The sequence below is a fragment of the Saccopteryx bilineata genome, chromosome 3 (genome assembly GCF_036850765.1).
Source record: "Saccopteryx bilineata isolate mSacBil1 chromosome 3, mSacBil1_pri_phased_curated, whole genome shotgun sequence".
NCBI classification, from domain to species: domain Eukaryota; kingdom Metazoa; phylum Chordata; class Mammalia; order Chiroptera; family Emballonuridae; genus Saccopteryx; species Saccopteryx bilineata.
In genome coordinates this window covers 277,870,554-277,891,755 of record NC_089492.1, presented here as the reverse complement: position 1 = coordinate 277,891,755, position 21,202 = coordinate 277,870,554, and the positions used below count along the sequence as shown (strand labels likewise).

Here is a 21,202-nt window from a genome sequence, read left to right as displayed (position 1 = left end):
GATCACAACCAAATCGGCCTGCTCTCCTCTCTACCCCTGCTGCCTCCCCAGGTCCCCTCCTCCCACAAGCTAATTGCGAGGGAAAGACTGTTCAGTAATTAGAATAACAGGTGGGGGCTGAGACAGAGTCACAAAGACCCCAGATATCTCCAAAAGGTCCTGAAAACCTGCTATAAAGCTCCTGGAAGACTCTTCCATGAATGTAGCCTTTTTGCCCCCCAACCTTTTATTGACTGTCCCCCCACCAGACTGAAAACTCCTTCAGTCCATGCTTGGTGTTTATACCTAATCCAGGGCCTGGCATAGAGCTAGCACTTCACAAATGTTTGCTGAATGAATGATGGTCCCATTTTTCATCTGGGGAAAATTCAGCTCAGAAGTTAAATGACTTGCCCTGGATCATACAGGCAGGGCCAGAGAAGTACATGAATCCCATCTCCTTGTCTATGCTCACTCACTAAACAGACATTGATAGGGCTCCTGGTTAGCTCAATGGCAGGTGCCCAAAGGGTACAGAGGTGAGCCCATATGGCAGACCACTGCAGGGGTCATCCTAGGTCCACATGGGAGGACAGGCAAGGCTTCAAGGAGGTCTCAGGCAGCGGTTCTCAACCTGTGGGTCACGACCCCGGCGGGGGGTCGTGGATTTCCGATGGCTTTAGGCAACCCCTGTGTTTTGGTCGTTCGACCCCCGCCGGGGTCGCGAGCCACAGGTTGAGAACCGCTGGTCTAAGGAAACAGGAAGCCAACTCCTTCATCTGTTGCCCAAGCCCAGGTCCTGGTATTTGTGGGCTGGTAGCATCCATCAATGAAAGAAGATGTGGGATTGGCAAGGAGATGTGGGATCTCCAAGAAGAAAACTGTTTTCTCAAGGTCTCACTCCTCTGAGTTGGCAGGTAGCCAAGTAGCAAGAAAGAAGCTCATTTTATGGACAGGAAAAGTGAGACCCAGGGAAGAGGGCTGGTAGTTGGCTTGGAAACCAAGTGAAGTCCCAGGCCTTGACCTCTTGCCTCCTGGTCTGGCCAGGTATGGGGCAGGCAAATAGGATGGTTGTTAACTCAACTATCGTGTTGACTTCCTCTCATTCTTTCCCCAGGATTAACAACTCCAGCAGCAGGCCAGGGCTTTCCTGCCCACAGTCTTAACAACAATGGAAATCTAGGGACAATGAGGATGACTCCCTGACCCCCGCCATGGATATCTTCATCTTCCTCCTCACCAGCCAAATCCTACTTGTTCCTTTTTTTTTTTTTTTTTTTTCCGAGAAAGACAGAGAGAGAGAGAGAGGGACAAATAGAAACAGATAGGAAGAGAGAGAGATGAGAAACATCAATTCTTTGTTGCAGCTCCTTAGTCTTAGTTGTTCACTGATTATTTTCTCAATATGTGCCTTGATCAGGAGAGCTCCAGCAAAGCGAGTGACCCCTTGCTCAAGCCAGCGACCTTGAGCTCAAACCAGCAACCTTGACTTCATGTCTATGATCCCATGTTCAAGCCAGTGATCCCACGCTCAAGACAGCGACCTTGGGGTTTCAAACCTGGGTCCTCTGAGTCACAGGCCGATGTTCTATCCACTATGCCACCACCTTCAGGCTCCTCCTTGTTCTTTTTTTTTTTTTTTAATTTTTATTTATTCATTTTAGAGAGGAGAGGGAGAGAGAGAGGAGAGACAGAGAGAGAGAGAAGGGGGAGGAGCTGGAAGCATCAACTCCCATATGTGCCTTGACCAGGCAAGCCCAGGGTTTCGAACCAGCGACCTCAGCATTTCCAGGTCAACGCTTTATCCACTGCGCCACCACAGGTCAGGCTCCTCCTTGTTCTTTAAGCCTCAGTTCTTCCAGAAAGTCTTTCCAGATAATTCCTGCCAACTGAACTTTCCCTTCCCTGACCATTTGCTACTGTCTGGACTTGGAGTCATGCTGGGTATTTATGGTTCATGAATCCAGCCTCTGCAAGACCCAGAACTTCTGGAGAGGAGGGACCATGCCTCTGATTTCTTCCAGGAGGACTGACAGAGCTGAATTCAGCTCCCACCTTCCTCTGCACCTAGCTGTGTGATCTTGGACAAGTCAATGCCCTCATCTGAGCTATCTCTCATCTGGGAAATGGAAGTATAATCCCAGAAATGGAAGTATAATCCCAACTACATAGGAAAGTTGATAATTTAGATAAAACATTTAACACAATATCTAGCACACAGTAGGGCCTCAGAAAATGAACAAGTGAATAAATAAATGGATGGATGAATTCTTGACACAGGGATGTTCAAATATTATAGTTTGGGCCTTGTATGTAGATTCTATCCCCCAGCTGGTTCATGTGCTGCTGTGTCTTCTATTTCAGCCAAGACCCCAACACAGAGGTGGGCACAGGGCTGGCTCAGAGCAGGCCCCACTCAGCAAAAATTCACTCAACTTGCCTGACCAGGCGGTGGTGCAGTGGATGGATAGAGCGTCGGACTGGGATGCGATGACCCAGGTTCGAGACCCCGAGGTCGCCAGCTTGAGCACGAGCTCATCTGGTTTGAGCAAAAGCTCACCAGCTTGGACCCAAGGTTGCTGGCTTGAGCAAGGGGTTACTCCATCTGCTGAAGGCCCACGGTCAAGGCACATATGAGAAAGCAATCAATAAACAACTAAGGTGTCGAAATGAAAAAATAAATAAATAAAAATTCACTCAACTCTCATCCCACATAGGGAGCCTGGGACCTGGCTGAGAAGGATCCAAATTCCCTAGGGACTCAATGCCACAGAAAACCAAATCCACCTCCCTAGGCCTAGGAAATGTCATCACTAAGTTGAGATAGAGAGCCAGGGGCAAAAGGTACCCAAGCCTGAGAAGAAGGAGCTGGATAAGTCCACATGGCCAATATGCAGCTTACTGTAGCCTCCGCCAAAGCCGGCCCAGTCCACCTCCTCTAGGCAGCCAATCCAGCCTAGGCCAGTCCTCCCAGATTGACCCCTCTGCACCCAACAGACTAAATCCACTCAAGAAGGGACAATAACTTTGGAGTCAGACAATCTGAGCTCTATTTCCAGCTGTGCCATGTACTAGACAGATGACTTGGGTCAGCCATTTCTTCACTCTGTTTCATCCTCTGCAAAATGGAGATTATCATGCCCACCTCAAAAGATTGCTGAGAAGATTATGTTCGATAATGCCTAGAGAGAGCCCCTCGAAAGACTTGGCTCAAGTGAGGGTGGCAGTTTTAATCAAGAGAAAGAGTGAATGTTCACTAAGCACTAGCTGATGATCTGGGTGACCGAGGTCACTAGGGAGGAGACCCTGGAGGCCTCAGCGCACAGAAAACACTGGTCCTCAAAAAATGCCTAAATCTCTACTCCTCCAGCCCAAGGGTCACAGGAAGGCAAACGGCAGGAGAGGGAGAAGAGTTGTTAAGTGATAGAAACCACAGGGCCTAGGATATATAAGGCTAGAATTTCAATCCATCCAGCCCAGTGAGGGATCCAAGAAGAGGCATGATCCCAGTTCCCAACTATTTGAAAACTGGAAACGCCAAACAAAGAAAGGGATGAGTCAGCTGGGGTGAGGAGGAGGCCAGGACCAGAAGATGGAGGCCAGGGCTGGCTCCTTGGGAGCAAGCATGGGGAGGCGGGAAAGGAAGACGTGGGGGCAGGGACTCAGAGGTGGGCTGGGAAAGGGCCAGAGGCAGCTGGGAATTCCCAGCCCCACCCCGGGAGACACATCTGTGGGGTCACCCGAGGCCTCCTCTGAAGTCCTCCCTCTGCCCAGTCCCAGGCTGCCTCCCCATCCCTATAAACTGGGACTGGGGAAAAGGTGGGGAAAGATGCCAAACGTCCAAAACTGAAACACCTGGACGTGATCCATGCAGCAGCCCAAGTCCAAGGCACAGCGTGGAAGCAGAGGTCCCCATGAGCTCGTGTGTCTTTCTCTTTAGTCCTACAGGTTCTCTGAGAGCCCATGGGGCCAGATTTAGTGCTGTGAGGCCTCACCGACCCTCGAAAATGAAAACCCGCTACAGGTTTTCCCAGGTCTCCCTGGGGAAGGTCCTGGCTCCTCCAGTGTGGGCCTGAGGGAGGATGGGCCCCCCTCAGCCACTCCCCTTAAGATGCACGAACATCCTTTCTGCACCCATGGGAGCCACTAGACCACACCTCCTGTTGCTCAGAGCCCACCAACTACACACATCTGAGAAGGAGACAACGGGTCCACAGGGCTCAGCCTTTCCCAGGCCACACCCTGGGGTGTGCCCCCACCCACTCCCCCTCCAGGAAGGAGCAATCAGCGTGGAAGGGTGGACTCTGTCCTGCAGCTGCGGCCTCAGTGGGGGAAGGGGGGCAGTGACAGATCAGATGCAGCCACATCCAGGGCTCAGACTTTGGGAGAGAAGCAGAAAATCAGGGAACGATCCGTTTCCTCAGTCATTCATTCCGCAAGTCCAGAGCAAGGTTGCCTGGGTCAACAGATGGCAGCAGATTAGATTCGAGGAACCTGTGCCATGCTGGGCACTAGGAATCCTGAGTCATATACCACTCTGGCCCTGCCCTGTGCAAGAACAAGACTAATAGAGCAGCCACCAATTGTCAAATACCTACCACATTCCAGACACCGCGCAAGGTGCACCCAACTGGCCTCAGATTCACTTGGAAGAAAAGCATCATGATCCTCATTTCTGACCTGAGGCTCAGAGAGAGGAAGCAACTTGCTCACGGTCACACAGCCAGTTGGGGTCGAGCCAAGACTTGAACTTAGGATCCTCTCTGAGCCTACACCTTTCATTCAATCACAGCGCCCAGGGAAAGGGGCCAAGTCCAGTGAGGGCACAAACAAGTGGAAGATGGCAGGGTAGGCACACAGGCTTATTCCACATGTTCCAGGTCTCAGCAGACAGCAGTGGCTTGGAAAGACAGCTCCCTGCATCCAGGAGCCAGAAGCAGCCCCTTCCCAATCCTCAACACAGAATTGGGGCCTTTTCAGCCTGCTGGTTTACTCAAGGTCATTTATTTATTCACTCAGTAAATGTTCACCTACTATCTCCTAGCACAAGACAGAGCAATGAATAAAAGTATAAAAGTGAGTCCCCGCCCTCATGGAGCTTCTGTTCTAGACAGTAACTTCCCATTAACTGCACAGGCCCATAAATCATGAGCTCAGGGTGTGGGGTTCTAAGGGCTCAGTGTCTATAGCTCCACAAATGTACAGTCAGCAAGACCCCCTCGCTGAAGGTAGAGGGCAGGGAAGGGGCTGACTGCCCAAGCTGTGAGTCAGTCCAACACCGTCTCCACCCCCATGCCATCCCCTCCATCACCTGCCTTCTCCATCTTCCTCCCAAGCCTACACCTCCTGGAGTTTCCCCATCTCAGTTAATGGCAGCGCCACCCTTCTGGATGCTCAAGCCAAAGGCTGTGGAGACATCCCTGACTCCTCTCTTTCTGTCCCGCCCACACTCAATCCCTCAGCAAACCCTGTGGGCCCTACCTTCAAAATATACTCGGGATTCAACCACTTCCTCCCACCTCCACCTCCGTCACCCTGGCACAGCTCCCACTGTCTCTGGCCTGAGTCCTTTGCTTTTGCCCTTGACCCTCCAAATTCTCTTCTCCACATAGCAACTTGACGGATCTCTCATCTCACTCTGAAGCAGATCCAAAGTCCTGCCCATGGCCAAGGCCAACCCTCGGCCACATCGACCACGATCCCCCTCGCTCACGGGGCTCCGGCCACATGGGTCTTCTTACTTTCCACACACACGCCAAGCACACCTCCCGGCTTTTGTATTAGCTGTTCCCTCCTCCCGAGTGCCCTTTCCCTAGATAGCAGCAGGGCTCACACCCTCACTTCCTCCAGACTATTCAAATGTCTATTCAAATATCATCTTATCAGAGGTTTTTCCTGAGCGCCTTATCACTCTCTATCCTCTCCCCTGCTTTATTTTTTCTGGCACTTAACACCCACTGACATACTTATTGTCTGTCTTCCTGCACTAGCTGTAACACAAGTTATGTGAGCGGAGGGAATTCGACTTCTTTGTTCTCTGCCCTAACTTCAGTACCTAGAACAAACTCAGATAGTTAGACAATGTTCAAAAATTATTTGTTAAATGAATGTTAAGTCTAACATACACCTATAGGGGGCTTCAATTTGCAAAAGATTTAGTCACATACACCATGGGTCCATTCATTCGCTCAACGCACACTGTAAGCCTCTGTGCTCCAGGCGCCCCCCTAAAATCCAGAGCAACAGAGAAACAGGGCACCCTCCTCATGCCTCAGGGAGAGGGCTCTGGTAGGTAGCTGAGGCTGGTCCTAAGGACATCTCAGGGATGCTCTAAGGTCCCGGCAATCCTGGCATGGACAGGCATCAGGGAAAGGAGGGAGGGTGGCTTCTGGGGGTGGCTGAGACTTGGAAGTTCCCACATTCCCTAGCCTCAAAGAGCCGCCTTGTTCCCAAGACTTTCATGATGGTGCCCCTGGCCCAGCCACCCCCACCAACCACGAGCCACTCCCCTCTCAAGGCCACTATTGACATGGCCGACGCCACCAGGCTGGGCAGTGAGGCTGGCGGCTCCCCACGAAGCAAGTTCCACACATTCTTCTGGGTTTCAGTCACCCAGCTCTGGGCGCTGGGGTAGCCAGCAAGCCCCAGCCAGGCCCTGGGAGCAGAAGGGGGCAGCAGGGCCAAAGAGGCCAAGGCCCAGTTTGGGGCAACATTCCAGCAGGGCCAGAACCCTAAGCCCAACCTCCCCCTTCCTGGCAGGAACAGGATGATGAAGGGAAGGCCAGGGTGGGCCCTGGGAGGAGCAGGATGCAGTGGGCTCACAAGATCTTTGGGAAGCTGCTGGGGGATGGGGTCGCATTCGCCTCCTCCTCCTCCAGCCTGACCCCTCATGGCTGGGATGGGCTGGGGAGAGCTGCACAGGCCAGGGCTGGGAGTCCTTTCCTCATGCCCAAATGGTCTGAGGGTCCAGAACCCACAGGGCTGGCCTCCAAGTGGTCTCTGAATCATCATTCCAGATAGTTTCACATTTGGGCAGCTCCTCCCAGCCTCCCTTCTAGACTCTGCCCAAGGCCAGACAGCCCTGAAGCCTCTGCAGACTCACCCTAAACCTTGAGCGTCCAGGGGAGCCCAGTGAGGGCTCCATGGAAGGCAGCTAGCCACTCTTCCCCCTCACCTCCCACACAGGGCAGAGCCTGGCCTATCCTACTCTGGTCTTAAAACCTCTGGATTAATTCAACTGTGTATAGGAAATTAAATAGTTAACAAACCTACAACCGAAGAGATAAGCCCACATATGACTGCCTTAAGAGTGTCGTCTTTCTAGGTTCCAGCCCAGGCAAAACCATCAGACCCTGCAGCACACCCATCCCCAGGGCCTCTGATCCCAAAGCCAGACCCACTGCTCTTGCCTGAGGTAGCCCCTGCACTACCTAAAACCTGAGTTCTTACTTCTATCAACCTGAGTGACCACACTTTCATCAACATCTACTGCTTGCCGCTACAAACAAGTGGGAAAGCAGATAGAACGGTGAGGAGAGCTTCATCTGGCTTCAAAGCCTAGCTTGTGGTAGCACTGAGCATGTGCAGGAGTCACTGGGCAAGTAACCTCTCTGTGCCTCAATTTCCTCTGCTTAGAGAAAGCAGACTGTGCTAGTAGCTATTACTTAATGCATTCAACAGCTCTACTTACCAAGCGCTTACTATCCTCAGCTGCTAAACATAATGCAGCAGCGAACAAAAACACAGATGGGCCTGCTCTCATGAAGCTTAAATGGGGGAGGGGGCGCGATCAAGTACGCAAATATATGTCAGATGGTGATGAAAAAAATTAAGCAGCAAATGTTGGGCAGAGTAGCACCCTTGGGGCCCTGAAGGAAGTGAGGCAGAGGGTCATACAGATATTTGCAGGATAAGTGTTCCAGGTAGAAGGAACAGCAGATGCAAAGGCTCTTAGGCGGGAGTGTGTTTAGTATGTTCAAGAAACAAAGACCAGTGTGGCTGGACTGAGCAAACGAGGGAAAAGTTGGCAGGAGGCGAGATTGGAGAAGTAGCGGGAGGGGCCAGCTCTCACAGGGCCTTGGGGGCTCACAGGGCCTTAAGCCAGGGGCTTGACGGAGAGCAACACAGAGAATGCGGAGAGGTGTGAGCGGGGAACATATGGGGATCTGTTGAGAAACTTGGTGCCTAGCAGACAGTGGGCACTCAATAAATGTGAACTATCCATATTACTTTGTCATCATCTGACCTGGCACCCCAAGACCTCCCTACCCACCACTCCAGCCCCAAACCCAGTCACTTTCTGCCACCATCCTTCCACCCATCTCCCAGGCCGGGCCTCAGACCCACGGATCCCAACTTGCCTGCATTCAGCCTCAGAACAGGCCCGGGCCAAGCCTGGCGGAGGCCAAGACTCCACACACAGGGAGCTTGGCCTAGGGCAAGGGGGGAAGGGGTCCATCTCTATTCCTTCCAGCCTCCACCTCCCTGTGGACTGACCTGCAGCCTTTCCATAGGGAGGCACAACCCCCTCCCAATAGCAGGTCTGGAGCAAGGGGCGCAGTGGAAGGCGGGCAGGGCAGCCACTTATGTCAGTGGAAGGCTCAAGTAACACTGCCCCTGAGGGAAGGGGAGGCTCCTCCATTTCTGGCCAGCCTACAGCCTCCCCAGTGAGGAAACCCAGTTGAGGCAGGAAACAGGTATCTCAGTAACTTCCCTCCTCAGCTTTGGAAAACACTGTAATCACCGTGGCCTCCTCAGGACTTCTATCTCCTGGCAGGGCGGGCCCCAAGAAAAGGAAGGGCTAAGACCCCAGCAGGAAGAAAAGGGGTCAGCTGGCCAAGCAGGCCCTGAGTCACCAAGACCTGGCAGCCCCCCTTCCCCAGTAAGCCTCCCCATTCCACAGAAATTACCCCACACTTAATCACAGACCACTAGTTCCTCTGTCTCCTGCCCCCAGTGAGGTATTGAGCTCCCTAAGGACCATCTTAGCCTCCTTCTGCATCCTGCTCTCACCCACTCACTCCCATCTTTATGGATATGAACCAAAGGGCAGAAGAGCTAAAGGGCAGCAGGCAAGAAGAAGCCCAAGGCTTGCTGGAAAATGGCTAGGAACCAAATGTCATTTAAAACTTACAATAGGGCCCTGGCCGGTTGGCTCAGTGGTAGAGTGTCGGCCTGGCGTGCGGGGGACCCGGGTTCGATTCCCGGCCAGGGCACATAGGAGAAGTGCCCATTTGCTTCTCCACCCCCACCCCTTCTTCCTCTCTGTCTCTCTCTTCCCCTCCCGCAGCCGAGGCTCCATTGGAGCAAAGATGGCCCGGGTGCTGGGGCTGGCTCCTTGGCCTCTGCCCCAGGCGCTGGAGTGGCTCTGGTCGTGGCAGAGCGACACCCCCGGAGGGGCAGAGCATCGCCCCCTGGTGGGCAGAGCTTTGCCCCTGGTGGGCGTGCCAGGTGGATCCCGGTCGGGCGCATGCGGGAGTCTGTCTGACTGTCTCTCTCCGTTTCCAGCTTCAGAAAAGTACAAAAAAAAAAAAAAAAAAAAAAACAACTTACAATAGCCTGACCAGGTGGTGGCACAGTGGATAGAGCGTCGAACTGGGATGCAGAGGACCCAGGTTCAAGACCCCGAGGTCACCAGCTTGAGCGCAGGCTCATCTGGTTTGAGCAAAGCTCACCAGCTTGGACCCAAGGTCGCTGGCTTGAGCAAAGGATTACTCAGTCTGCTGAAGGCCCACAGTCAAGGCACATATGAGAAAGCAATCAATGAAAAACTAAGGTGTTGTAACAAGAAACTGATGATGGATGCTTCTCATCTCTCTCCGTTCCTGTCTGTCCCTATCTATCCCTCTCTCTGACTCTGTCTCTGTAAAAAATAAAAATAAAACTTACAACAAATGTATCTCCTATTTTACAGATTTGAAAACTAAGGCTCGGAGAGAGGCACTTGCCCCAGATCACAGAGCTGGAAAATGGCAGAGGTGGAATTCAAACTTGGGTTTGTGAGCCTCTGGAGGCCAAGCCTCCACCATTATTAGCCTGGGGTGGGAAAGTGAAGACCTTGATGTGGTTGCTGAGGAGACCATAATCACACAGGATGGGGGCTGCTTATTTACTGATCTCAGATATGGGAAAGCACCAACAGGGCCTATTCTTGCTCACCCATAAACCCTAACCCCTAGCACTGTGCCAGGTGCACTGGCACACAGTAGGTGCTTAGTAACTATCTGCCCAATGTGAATGAATGAACCCTAAACTCCAACTGACTGTTATGGGATGCTGCTCAATGTACAAGTGAATGAGATGACTGGCTGCAATCTGGGAATTTCTGTGGGAATTCCTCCTCCTGCACACAGTAATCAGCTCCCTCCCCCCCTTACCCTCATTCCTACCACTGTAGAACCCAGGCATCCAGGAGCCCCTCATCAAGGGGCAAAGCTGGGGGAGGGTTGGAAAAGGCAGATAGCTCACGTGCTAGGTTGGGTTCTACTTTTGGAAAAGTGAAGATCACTGTTGGGAGTTGCAAGTTCAGATCAAGATTGGAGAGCAACTGGATGGGCCCTGCTGGATGTGTTGGGGTGAGAAGCTGAGAAAGAGGATAAAGGAAGCTGCCCAGATGGAGAGGGAGGTAGGAGAAGTCCTGAGTGGGTGGGGCATGAGAGGTGAGGGGTCAGGTCTGGAGTGGGGGTTAACAAGTGACTCAGGAGGGCAGAGGTGAGAAGAAGCAGGCAAGGTGAGGCAAGGACAGGGAGTCAGTCACTGGGTAAACACTGACCAGCCTAGAAAAATCCCTCTCTTGGCTCTGAGAACGTGGAGGTAAGGGCAGGGATTGCCTGGGCCCACCTCAAAAAGGGTGGGGGTGGTTCTGTGGTTCCCCGGGGCAGGCCCAGCTCCCCAGATGTGCTCCCACCCACATCTGCCACTGGCTCCCTGCCCATTGACCCCGCCCCACCCTCCTGGAGTTCACTCAGGTCCTCAGAGACTCTGCTAGCCAAGTATTCTCTTTCCCTCTGCAGGGCTCATCCAAGCTCAGAGCAGGGGACTGGGCTGTAGGGGCAGGCCTCACTGCACTGTGAAGACCTGAGGAGAGGAAGCTGACCTACTGAATGTCCACCACATAGCAGGCCTAGCACCAGGCACTTTCCTGAGCATTCCATCCAGTACTATCAACCACCCTTTGGCACTTAGAAGCCACGCAATTTAAGTTCTCTTCAGGCATGTGGCTGGTCTCAGAGAATTTAACTAGCTTGCCCCAGGTCACCCTGCTACTCAGTGAAGAGCAGAAATTGATTCAAGAGTCCTGGCTGTCCGGCTCAGTACTGGCAGTGTTCACACAAATCTCAGTTGTGTCCTGAAGGGCTCTTAAACTTGTGCCTGCCTGGTTACTAGCTCCCCAAGGGGGCAGACGCATAGTGAAGTTCCAGTGAGGGCTGATAGGGTCTCCATCACCACCGAGTGCCTCTTTCCCGAGTTGGCATTGAAAGAGGTGCCCTCCTTCGTCCTGCCAAGTTCCCACCCCGCTCAAAAGTTCCTCAGCCTTGTCCTCAGGAATGGCAGGCCGGCCATGCCTGGCGCGACTCCGCGACTCGGCAACGTGGCCGGGCGAGCCACGGGCTTCCACGCGGGCCGGCCCCGCCCCCAGCCCCACGCAGGGTTCCCTGGGCGCCCTTCAGGACAGCCCCACGACAGAGGGTGGCTCCGGCCTGTGCCGACCGGAGGGGTCCCTGACGGATGCCGCCGTCCTGAACCAAAGTCCCAACCGCGCAGCTCCGGCGCCCCCGCCAAGTTGGCGGGCGTGGCGAGCAGGGCCCGGGGTGCCCACCGTCCCCCGCCCCAGACACTCACCGCGAGCAGCCACCCGTGCAGCAGCAGCGCCCGCAGCAGCGCGCCTGGCGCCCGCCGCCCCATGGCCTGGCCCGCTCAGCTCACTCGCACTCTCGGCGTCCGCCCGCAGCCGCCCGCTTGCCAGCCTGCAGAGTCCTCGGGACGGCGCAGCCTGCTCCCGGCCCCCCCACCACCACTCGCCGCTCCCAACCCGCCCTGCCCCGCCCCCGCGGCCGCCCGCCCCGCCCCTGGGAGCCGGGACACGCCCCCGATCCCCCCCGCCCCCGTCAGAGACACCAGGCCCCGCCCCCGGACCGCGGGAGCCGCTCGCTGGAGCCCACAGCTCAACCAACTGGGCCTTTGTCTGGGCCCCCAGCCCCCTCCGCATGGGCTGTGGCCCAGCCCGGCTCCCCGCCAAACCCGGCCTGGAGTATTGAATAGGACGGGGGCTGGGGTCCTCCCTCCACGCGCACGTCGCTCCTGCACGCTCCCACGGACTGCCAGACCCCTATAACCACTTCACATCCTTCACACTCCATAAACGTGACTCCCCCCACGGGCAACTCTCAAGAACCCTCCAGAATTCCACATACTCTCACACATACATACGCGCACACACATGCACGTACGCACCTTTCACACTTGCACCTGAGCATGTGCACATGCATTCACTCACGCCAACTTTGGCTCACAGGACACTTTCACACTCAAAACTTTCATGCACTAACACTTTCATCCGCTACCTGTGAGTACTCAGCACATTTTCACACTCATGCACCCAACTTTCATACACTGATAGTCCTCACAGACTCAAAAGATCACTCTTCAAAACTTTCACCTCAACAGGTGACACAGCAGATACAACATACACAGCCACTCACATTCATATTCACATTTTATATAGGCTCACATATAGGAATTCCAAGACACAAAGCATAAGGACATGTCTACACACAAATTCCTCACAGCGCTCACAGTTCACACAAAGGCCAACAATTTTCTCACTTGCATGTTGGCCTTTGTTACATATTCTCACACACTAACCATAGTGACTTACAGGAGGCACTCAATAGTGAACTGCCCCCAACACAGGCCATTTTCCGCATAAATCACTCACAGACCAACTTTGATTCGCATAAATCTCAGCTTCAGTGCCAGAGACACACAAGCTCACACACCCAGGCCCAGACACAGACAGACCCTGCCAAAGCCCCAATCACAGATGCTTGGGCAGTCAGTCAGTCTCTGATGACCCACATCTGACACACACCCACACAGCACACATGGCCATGCCACCAAGCCTTCACTCTGCCTACACCAGGTTGATGGGTGCAGAGAACACCAGTGTGTGTGTGTGTGTGTGTGTGTGTGTGTGTGTGTGTGTGTGTGTAACAGAGTGAAACCTTTTGAGAAATGATAGAGGGAGGAAAATAAAAACTGGAAGTTTCCATTGCTTCCTCGAGAGTTGCTAGGTTCCAAAGACTCATGGCTGGGTTTGTAGCCAGGAGTGAGGTGAACTGTGGACAGAAGGAAATGCCCAGCTAACTGGGTGGCACCAGGCCTGGTTCCGGAAGGAGTGTTCCTTGTGATAGTGGCCTGCAATCTCCCAGGCACTTTGGGGCCTCCTATTCAGGCACCTGGGGGACAGAGAAAATACTGGCAATCTGACCCCCACCCCAGATAAATGCCCTGTGGGACATATTTTTGGGGAACCAGCTTAGAGCTGTAAGGGGCAAAAATTACATCGAGTGATTCAGCCAACTCCCTGGGTCCAACCCAGATGCCAGGCATAGCACTGAATAAGGTCTGTTTCTGATCCAAACAGGGAGATAGATAGCAACAGAGAGACACCAATCTTGGCCCTTGGTGAACCCCTAATTTGATGGAGGGAAGGGGGAGGACATGGTCCCCATTTTCACATTGTTTTTAGTCTGATGGAGAATCCTGCCTCTGACACCGCACTGTGCAACCTTGAACAAATTACTTAACCTTCCTGTGTGCCAACATCTCATCATCTAGAAAGGGAGACTAATGCTAAGACCTCGTTCATAGTGTTGTTATGAGGATTACAACATGAATGAATTACAACATGAGGATTACAAAATGAATGAGTGTATAATTGTTTAAAAAGAACAGTTTCAGGCATATAATAACCACTAAATAAGTGTGAACTCTCTATCTGAAGAGGGAGACACAACACTGCCCTCAGGTGGAGGGGGGGCTCCAGTCAGATGGAGGAGCAGCCTCGGCACCCAAGCATTGCTCCCACTCTGAAGGCCAGAAGCAGCCCCCATACCCGAGGATCTCCAGTCTGATGGGGTTGTGCTTGAGAAATCCCTGTCTGATGAGGAAGGCTACAAAACTCCAATGACTTCAGAGTTGGCAAATGGCCAGCTTGGGTGGTAGAGTTTTTCCAAGGCCTTGCCTGTCCACGGAGGTCAGCATCCGTGACAGATCGCATTTTGTGAGCTGCCTCAGTGTCTGTTCCCTACCTCGGGCCCTTTAAGTCCCAGAACTTCAGCTTCTTGGATGATTTGCTTATGAGCAAAAGGAAAAGGCGAACAAGTAACCCTTTGTAGATGTTTTGGTCAAGACTAAAGTAAAGCTATAAGTCTTGCTTTCTAAAGGAGGTTGGGGAAAGAGATGGCAAAGCTGACTGGAGACAGGAAGGAGGTGGGCTGACCCAGAAAGCAGGAAAATATGGTCTGTCTAGAAAGTCTTCCAGAGTAACTCCACCCACCCTGAGAATTGCTCATCCACCTATTTATTCTGCATCTTCTCCCCACTAAGGGATTTGGCTGGCTCTGTTTTATTTTGCAGTCCTTGATATCTTTAGTAAATGTTCTCAAGTTGCTTTGTTTAGGGCCTGGCTCTCTCCTCATATGGCTTAGAAGAGGAGCAGAGGCAGGGCCTTCTGGGCTTTGCTGAGCCTGGGAGGCGCCTGTAATTGCACTGTACGTACTCATAACTCCCGGCGCTCGTCGCACTCTTTGGAAAAGAAACAACTCAGGTCTTGCACAAGGTTCCTTAGATAAAGAGAGGCTAAAAGCATTTGGATAAGCAAGAGCAACCAAACACTCTGGCTTCTGAGAAACAGAAGTTGGGAGCCTTCTGGAACCAGTAGCCAGAGTTTATGAGTCACCTGTATACTGCTCCCAAATGGACAGGACTCAACCTCCCTGTCTGATGTATGGGCTCCCACTCCTGCTTCAATTCTTTTCTCTGCCTCAGACCTTCTCACTCACTTTACATTTTTTTAATCTATTCATTCATTCGCTCATTCAGGGCTGCAGCAGACAACTGAGCAGGTTGGTCACTGAACAAGGGTATGTAGCCAAGTAGGCCCTGTTGTGAGGCTATATCTGCCCAGAATGGGTACCTTTCACTAATATGAGCAAAGGCACTGTGTGGGCTAGCTGTGGCCCTGCATTCATTCAATAATGAAAGTAAACATCTATTTTGCACAAGGGTTCCAATGTCTGTGTGGGAAAAGAGGTGCTGGTAGGGTAAGGATATGTTATTGGGTGAGAAAGTGGAACAGGAAATTCGTATTGAAAGGGAGTGGGGATGGAGGAAAAGAAACACAAGGAGACAATGTGGAGGAGGACGAGAAGGAGGATACAGTTCTCAGCAGGCTGTAACAGTCCCTGCAGGGCCTGGCAAGGTAATAGTCCTGCCACATCCCTGTCCCAGCATGGTCCTTGCATATGCTGTTTCTCTTCAAGTGCTGTTTTCACCCGATACCTCCCTCCCTTTCCCTTCACCCTACTCTCTTTTATAATTCAGCTCAAAATTCATGTAGCCATGGAAGACTTCCCTGACCTCCCAGGCTAGATTATGTCCCCTGCCATACTTCCCCCCCCCCCACCCCCCACCCCCATGCTTCTCTCTTAACATTTTTGACAATAGCTACAATTGGGAAGATCATTTAGTATTTGGAGGCATAATGAAGGCAGGGAGCACAGCTGTCTGATTTCTGTCTTGTTCCCAACTATATTCCCTGTGAGGAGCACAATGCCTGGCATGGAGTTGCCACTTGAATAATTTTACTTGAATGAAAGATCAAGTTGATTCAAGCATGTCATAAGGCATAAATGTCCCCTTCTGGTGTGTTTTGTGCTTGTGAAAAAGATAAACTCCCTCATGGTTTGATCAACATCGAATCTCATTGGATCACTACCATAGTCCTGGGATTATGGACAAATGAGTATATTTTATTACTTCCCTTTACCAGACAAGGAAACTGAGGCCCAGGGGATGAAGGAGCCTGCCTAGCACACACAGTCAGTACGTGGTAGAACCAGAATTCTTGTTCACAACTGTCTGACTCTAGAACCCACTCCTGATGCTGCCTGTTGCCCCCACCCCTCGTCCCAAGGGTCATTCTCAACTTTGCCCAGGCAGAAATGTAACTCTTCTGAAAATGGCCTTGGATTTGGCCCTCTGACCCCTCCTTGATATCTTCCCACCATCCCTCATCAGTCACTTTCTTGCTGAGCTCCTGTTGCGAGTCCCAGGCCCAGGGCAGCGGTCCTACACTGTGCCTCATGGATCACCTGCTCCCTGAGATGCTCCTTGGGAAAGGGGTTCCCTGCTCAAGAAGTGTGGGGACTCTGCACTCTTTCCCACACTTTGGCCATCTCAAGAGACACGAACACAGTAAAGTTTCTGAGCAGACAGACCTCCAGCGCAGTCACCTGCCCTGTTTAATGCAGCATTCCTCAACATATTCAAGATAGGAACCTCCCTTATTTTTGTAAAAAAAAAATCTTTTTAAGCCTGACCAGGCGGTGGCGCAGTGGATAGAGTAGCGAACTGGGATGCAGAAGACCCAGGTTCGAGACCCCAAGGTCACCAGCTTGAGCACAGGCTCATCTGGTTTGAGCAAAGCTCACCAGCTTGGACCCAAGGTCACTGGCTTGAGCAAGAGGTTACTCAGTCTGCTGAAGGCCCGCAGTCAAGGCACATATGAGAAAAAAAATCAATGAACAACTAAAGTGTCACAACGAAAAACTAATGATTGATGCTTCTCATCTCTCTCCATTCTTTTTTTTATTATTATTCATTTTAGAGAGCTGAGAAAGAGAAAGAGAGAGAGAGAGAGAATGGGGGAGAAGCAGGAAGCATCAACTCCCATATGTGCCTTGGCCAGGCAAGCCCAGGGTTTCGAACTGGCGACCTCAGCGTTCCAGGTCGACGCCCCATCCACTGCACCACCACAGGCCAGCCTCTCTCTCCATTCTTGTCTGTGTGTCCCTGTCTATCCCTCTCTGACTCTCTCTCTGTCTCTGTTAAAAAAAAAAAAATCTTGCCTGACCAGGCAGTGGCACAGTGGATAGAGCGTCGGACTGGGATGCGGAAGACCCAGGTTCGAGACCCCAAGGTCACCAGCTTGAGCGCGGGCTTATCTGGTTTGAGCAAAAAAGCCCACCAGCTTGAAACCAAGGTTGCTGGCTCCAGCAAGGGGTTACTTGGTCTGCTGAAGGCCCGTGGTCAAGGCACATGAGAAAGCAATCAATGAACAACTAAGGTGTTGCAACGCGCAATGAAAAACTAATGATTGATGCTTCTCATCTCTCTCCATTTCTGCCTGTCCCTGTCTATCCCTCTCTCTGACTCACTCTCTGTCTCTGTAAAAAAAAAAAAAAAAAAAAAAAAAATCTTTTTAACATCTCACAAAACTGTGATTTCTCAAAATACGCCTTGCACACACTGCCCCAGAGCCTAGCTCCTGAGCTGGCTATAAGTGGTTTCTCTAATTTGAGTTTGTCACTCATTCCCCCCCCACCCCCTCCCTCCAGCTGGGCGGGAATTCTATGGTCTCCGCATACCCCTTCACATTCCTGCCCATACTATTCAGCCATAGAAGACTTCTGTGCAGGAAGTTGGAGCTCCATAAATGTTCATTTCTCTTCCTTTGTCACTGTACTCATGTGCATTTTACATCATGTGATCCATCTATGCATATGATTTCATGTTTTGCTTTTCCTGCTTAATGTTCTCCTCATAAACGCAGTTCTATGTGTCAGGAAAGACCAGGGCCACTTAAAAACGGCTCTGTGGATCAGTGCCAGTCCCCAAACTGTTTAGTACCAGTCTGAGATGAGATAAGAAGCTTGCTCAGAGTGGAAATCAACTGTATCAGTAAGTACTCTGTTTAACTTAGCTGACACTTCTTTTTCTTGCCATACTTGGTCTGTTTTGGAAGCAGTACATAGATTTACATTCTGGTACAAGCTCATGTGTGTGTGTGTGTGCGCGCGCGCGCGCCCTGACTGGAGATCAAACCCACAACCTTGGTGTATCAGGGCAATGCTCCAACCAACTGAGTTACCCAGCCAGGACTCTGGTACAAGCTTTTTATTGCATATGCAATTTGAGGGCCAACTACTTTGAATAGCACTCATATATTTTTTTATAGGTCCTTTTATTTTTTTTATTTTTGTATTTTTCTGAAGTTGGAAACGGGGAGGCAGTCAGACAGACTCCCGCATGCGCCCGACCGGGATCCACCCAGCACGCCCACCAGGGGGCGATGCTCTGCCCATCTGGGGCTTTGCTCTGTTGCAACCAGAGCCATTCTAGCGCCTGAGGCAGAGGCCATAGAGCCATCCTCAGCACCCCGGCCATCTTTGCTCCAATGGAGCCTTGGCTGCGGGAGGGGAAGAGAGAGACAGAGAGGAAGGAGAGGGGGAGGGATGGAGAAGTAGATGGGTGCTTCTCCTGTGTGCCCTGGCCGGGAATCAAACCCGGGACTCCTGCACGCCAGGCCGACGCTCTACCACTGAGCCAACCAGCCAGGGCTTAGCACTCATATTTTTGCATATAGTATTTCTAATAATTATTTGGCATTGTATCTCATCGACACATCGCTGTTTATTAACTCCATCTTATTGTTGAATATTTGGGTTGTTCCCAGGTCGTTGTGATTAATTCAGCATTGCTATGACCAGGTATGTATGAATCCATGTGGTTACTTTTGCAGCATCTGTTTTGTTTGTTTTTGGTGGTTGTTTTTTAAAATTTTTTTAATTTATTCATTTTTTTAGAAAGGAGAGAGAGAGGGGAAGAGAGAGAAAGGAGAGAGAGAAGGGGGGAGGAGCAGAAAGCATCAACTCCCATATGTGCCTTGACCAGGCAAGCCCAGGGTTTCGAAACGGCGACCTCAGCATTTCCAGGTCTACGCTTTATCCACTGCACCACCACAGGTCAGGCCATAGTTTTCTTTCTTTCTTTATTTTTTATTATTTATTCATTTTAGAGAGGAGAGAGAGGGAGACAGAGAGAGAGAGAGAGAGAGAGAGAGAGAGAGAGACAGGGGGGATGAGCTGGAAGCATCAACTCCCATATGTGCCATGACCAGGCAAGCCCAGGGCTTCGAACCGGCGACCTCAGCATTTCCAGGTCGACGCTTTATCCACTGCGCCACCACAGGTCAGGCATGTTTTTGTTTTTTTTTAAGTGAGAGAGGAGGGGAGCTAGAGAGATAGACTCCTCATGAGCTCCTATCGAGATTCACCTGGCAACCCCATCTGGGGCTAGTGCTTGAATCAACCAAGCTATCCTCAGTGCCTGAGGCTGACCCTCAGACCAGTTGAACCAATCAAGCCACTGGCTGTGAGAGGGGAAAAGAGGGAGAAAGAGAGAGGGAAGGGGAGAGAAGCAGGCGGTTGCTTCTATTGTGTGCCCTGACAGGGGATCAAACCCAGGACGTCCGCATGCTGGGCCGATGCTCTATCCACAGAGCCAACTGGCCAGGGCCTGCAGCTCCTTCCATTTTTTAATTTTAATTTTTAATTTTTATTTTTATTTTTATTTTTTTTACAGAGACAAAAAGAGAGCCAGAGAGAGGGATACATAGGGACAAACAGACAGGAACAGAGAGAGATGAGAAGCATCAATCACCAGTTTTTTGTTGTGATACCTTAGTTGCTCATTGATTGCTTTCTCATATGTGCCTTGACCATGGGGCTACAGCAGACCAAGTGACCCCTTGCTCAAGCCAGCGACCTTGGATCCAAGCTGGTGAGCTTTTGCTCAAACCAGATGAGCCCGCACTCAAGCTGGTGACCTCGGGGTCTCGAACCTGGGTCCTCGGCATCCCAGTCCGACTCTCTATCCACTACGCCACCGCCTGGTCAGGCTCCTTCCATTTTTTTTTTTTTTTTTTTTTTTTATTTATTCATTTTTAGAGAGGAGAAAGAGAGAGAGAGAGGAGAGAGAGACAGTGAGAGAGAAGGGGGAGGAGCTGGAAGCATCAACTCCCATATGTGCCTTGACCAGGCAAGCCCAGGGTTTAGAACAGGCGACCTCAGCATTTCCAGGTCGGCGCTTTATCCACTGCGCCACCACAGGTCAGGCGCTCCTTCCATTTTTAAGGACCACAAATTAGAGACCAGAGAGGCGGAGTGACCTCAGCAGGGTCAGGAGAAGCAGGCCTTCTACCCAAACCTCCTGACCTTTGGCACGTTGGTCCTTCCTACAGCCTGCACTGCCCTTCCTACCAGGCAGATTTTTCATCCCTTTCATGCTTTTCTTTGCTAGGCTATGAACCTTCTGCAGTGTTCTCACATGTTGTCTTTTGAGCTTGAGAGAAATCCTTTTGGAATGTCCTGTGCCTTCTCCCTCTGAGTTCCCGGCTTTGTTCAATTGTTCATGAGAAATTCCTGTCCCGTTGGGAGGGGCCCAGGCAGCTGTGAAGAGAGTTTGCCAAAAATGGTAGTACCAACTCAGGCACAGAACATGTCTGAGGCTCTTTCCTTTTCCTGCGATTTCAACTTTCAAGAGGGCAGTGTGGATGCAGTTGGTGTGGGGAGGTAGCCCCCACTCCTAGTTTTATGTTTCTTATGCGGAGCAAGCAGAACCAGTTATGTGTAGACCGGAAAGACAGTAAGGGGTCAAATGGGCCTCAGGAATGGGGCGAGGGGTAGGGTGGGCTAAGGTTTAGAGGGTAGGTTCAGGGTAAGGAAAGGTTAGGTGTGGAGTAAACAGTTGGGAATAGGATAAGTGTGTCTCTCACACATGCATCTTGGTCATACAAAAACCATTTATTTTTTAGGATCTTAAAATAGTAATATTAAATTATGTTTGAAAAGGGTCACATCGTATATTTTTATATACAGAAATAATTCTAGCCTGGCCTATGATGGTGCAGTGGATAAAGCGTCGACCAGGAATGCTGAGGTCGCTGGTTCAAAAGCCTGGGCTTGCCTGGTCAAGGCACATACGACAAGCAATCAATGAACAACTAAAGTGAAGCAACTATGAATTGTTACTTCTCATTCTTAACTGCCTCTCTCCTCTCTCTGTAAAATCAATAAATAAAATCATTAAAAATAATAAAATAAAATAAATTTTAAAAATAATTCTAATATAATGCACCTATACTCAATGTTACCAAATG

General features: G+C 51.3%; 1 protein-coding gene across 13 annotated transcripts in view; it reads right to left on the bottom strand.

The window, feature by feature from the left end:
* Positions 1 to 11,979, bottom strand: part of HSPG2 (heparan sulfate proteoglycan 2) — a 108,104-nt gene extending 96,125 nt beyond the window's left edge. For all 13 annotated transcript variants that reach the window (XM_066270167.1, XM_066270169.1, XM_066270168.1 and 10 more), the window contains exon 1: positions 11,821 to 11,979. In XM_066270167.1, coding sequence (XP_066126264.1) covers positions 11,821 to 11,883 — 63 coding nt within the window. In that variant the 5' untranslated portion in view covers positions 11,884 to 11,979. The remainder of the gene's footprint in view (positions 1 to 11,820) is intronic.
* Between the last annotated feature and the right edge of the window lie 9,223 nt (positions 11,980 to 21,202).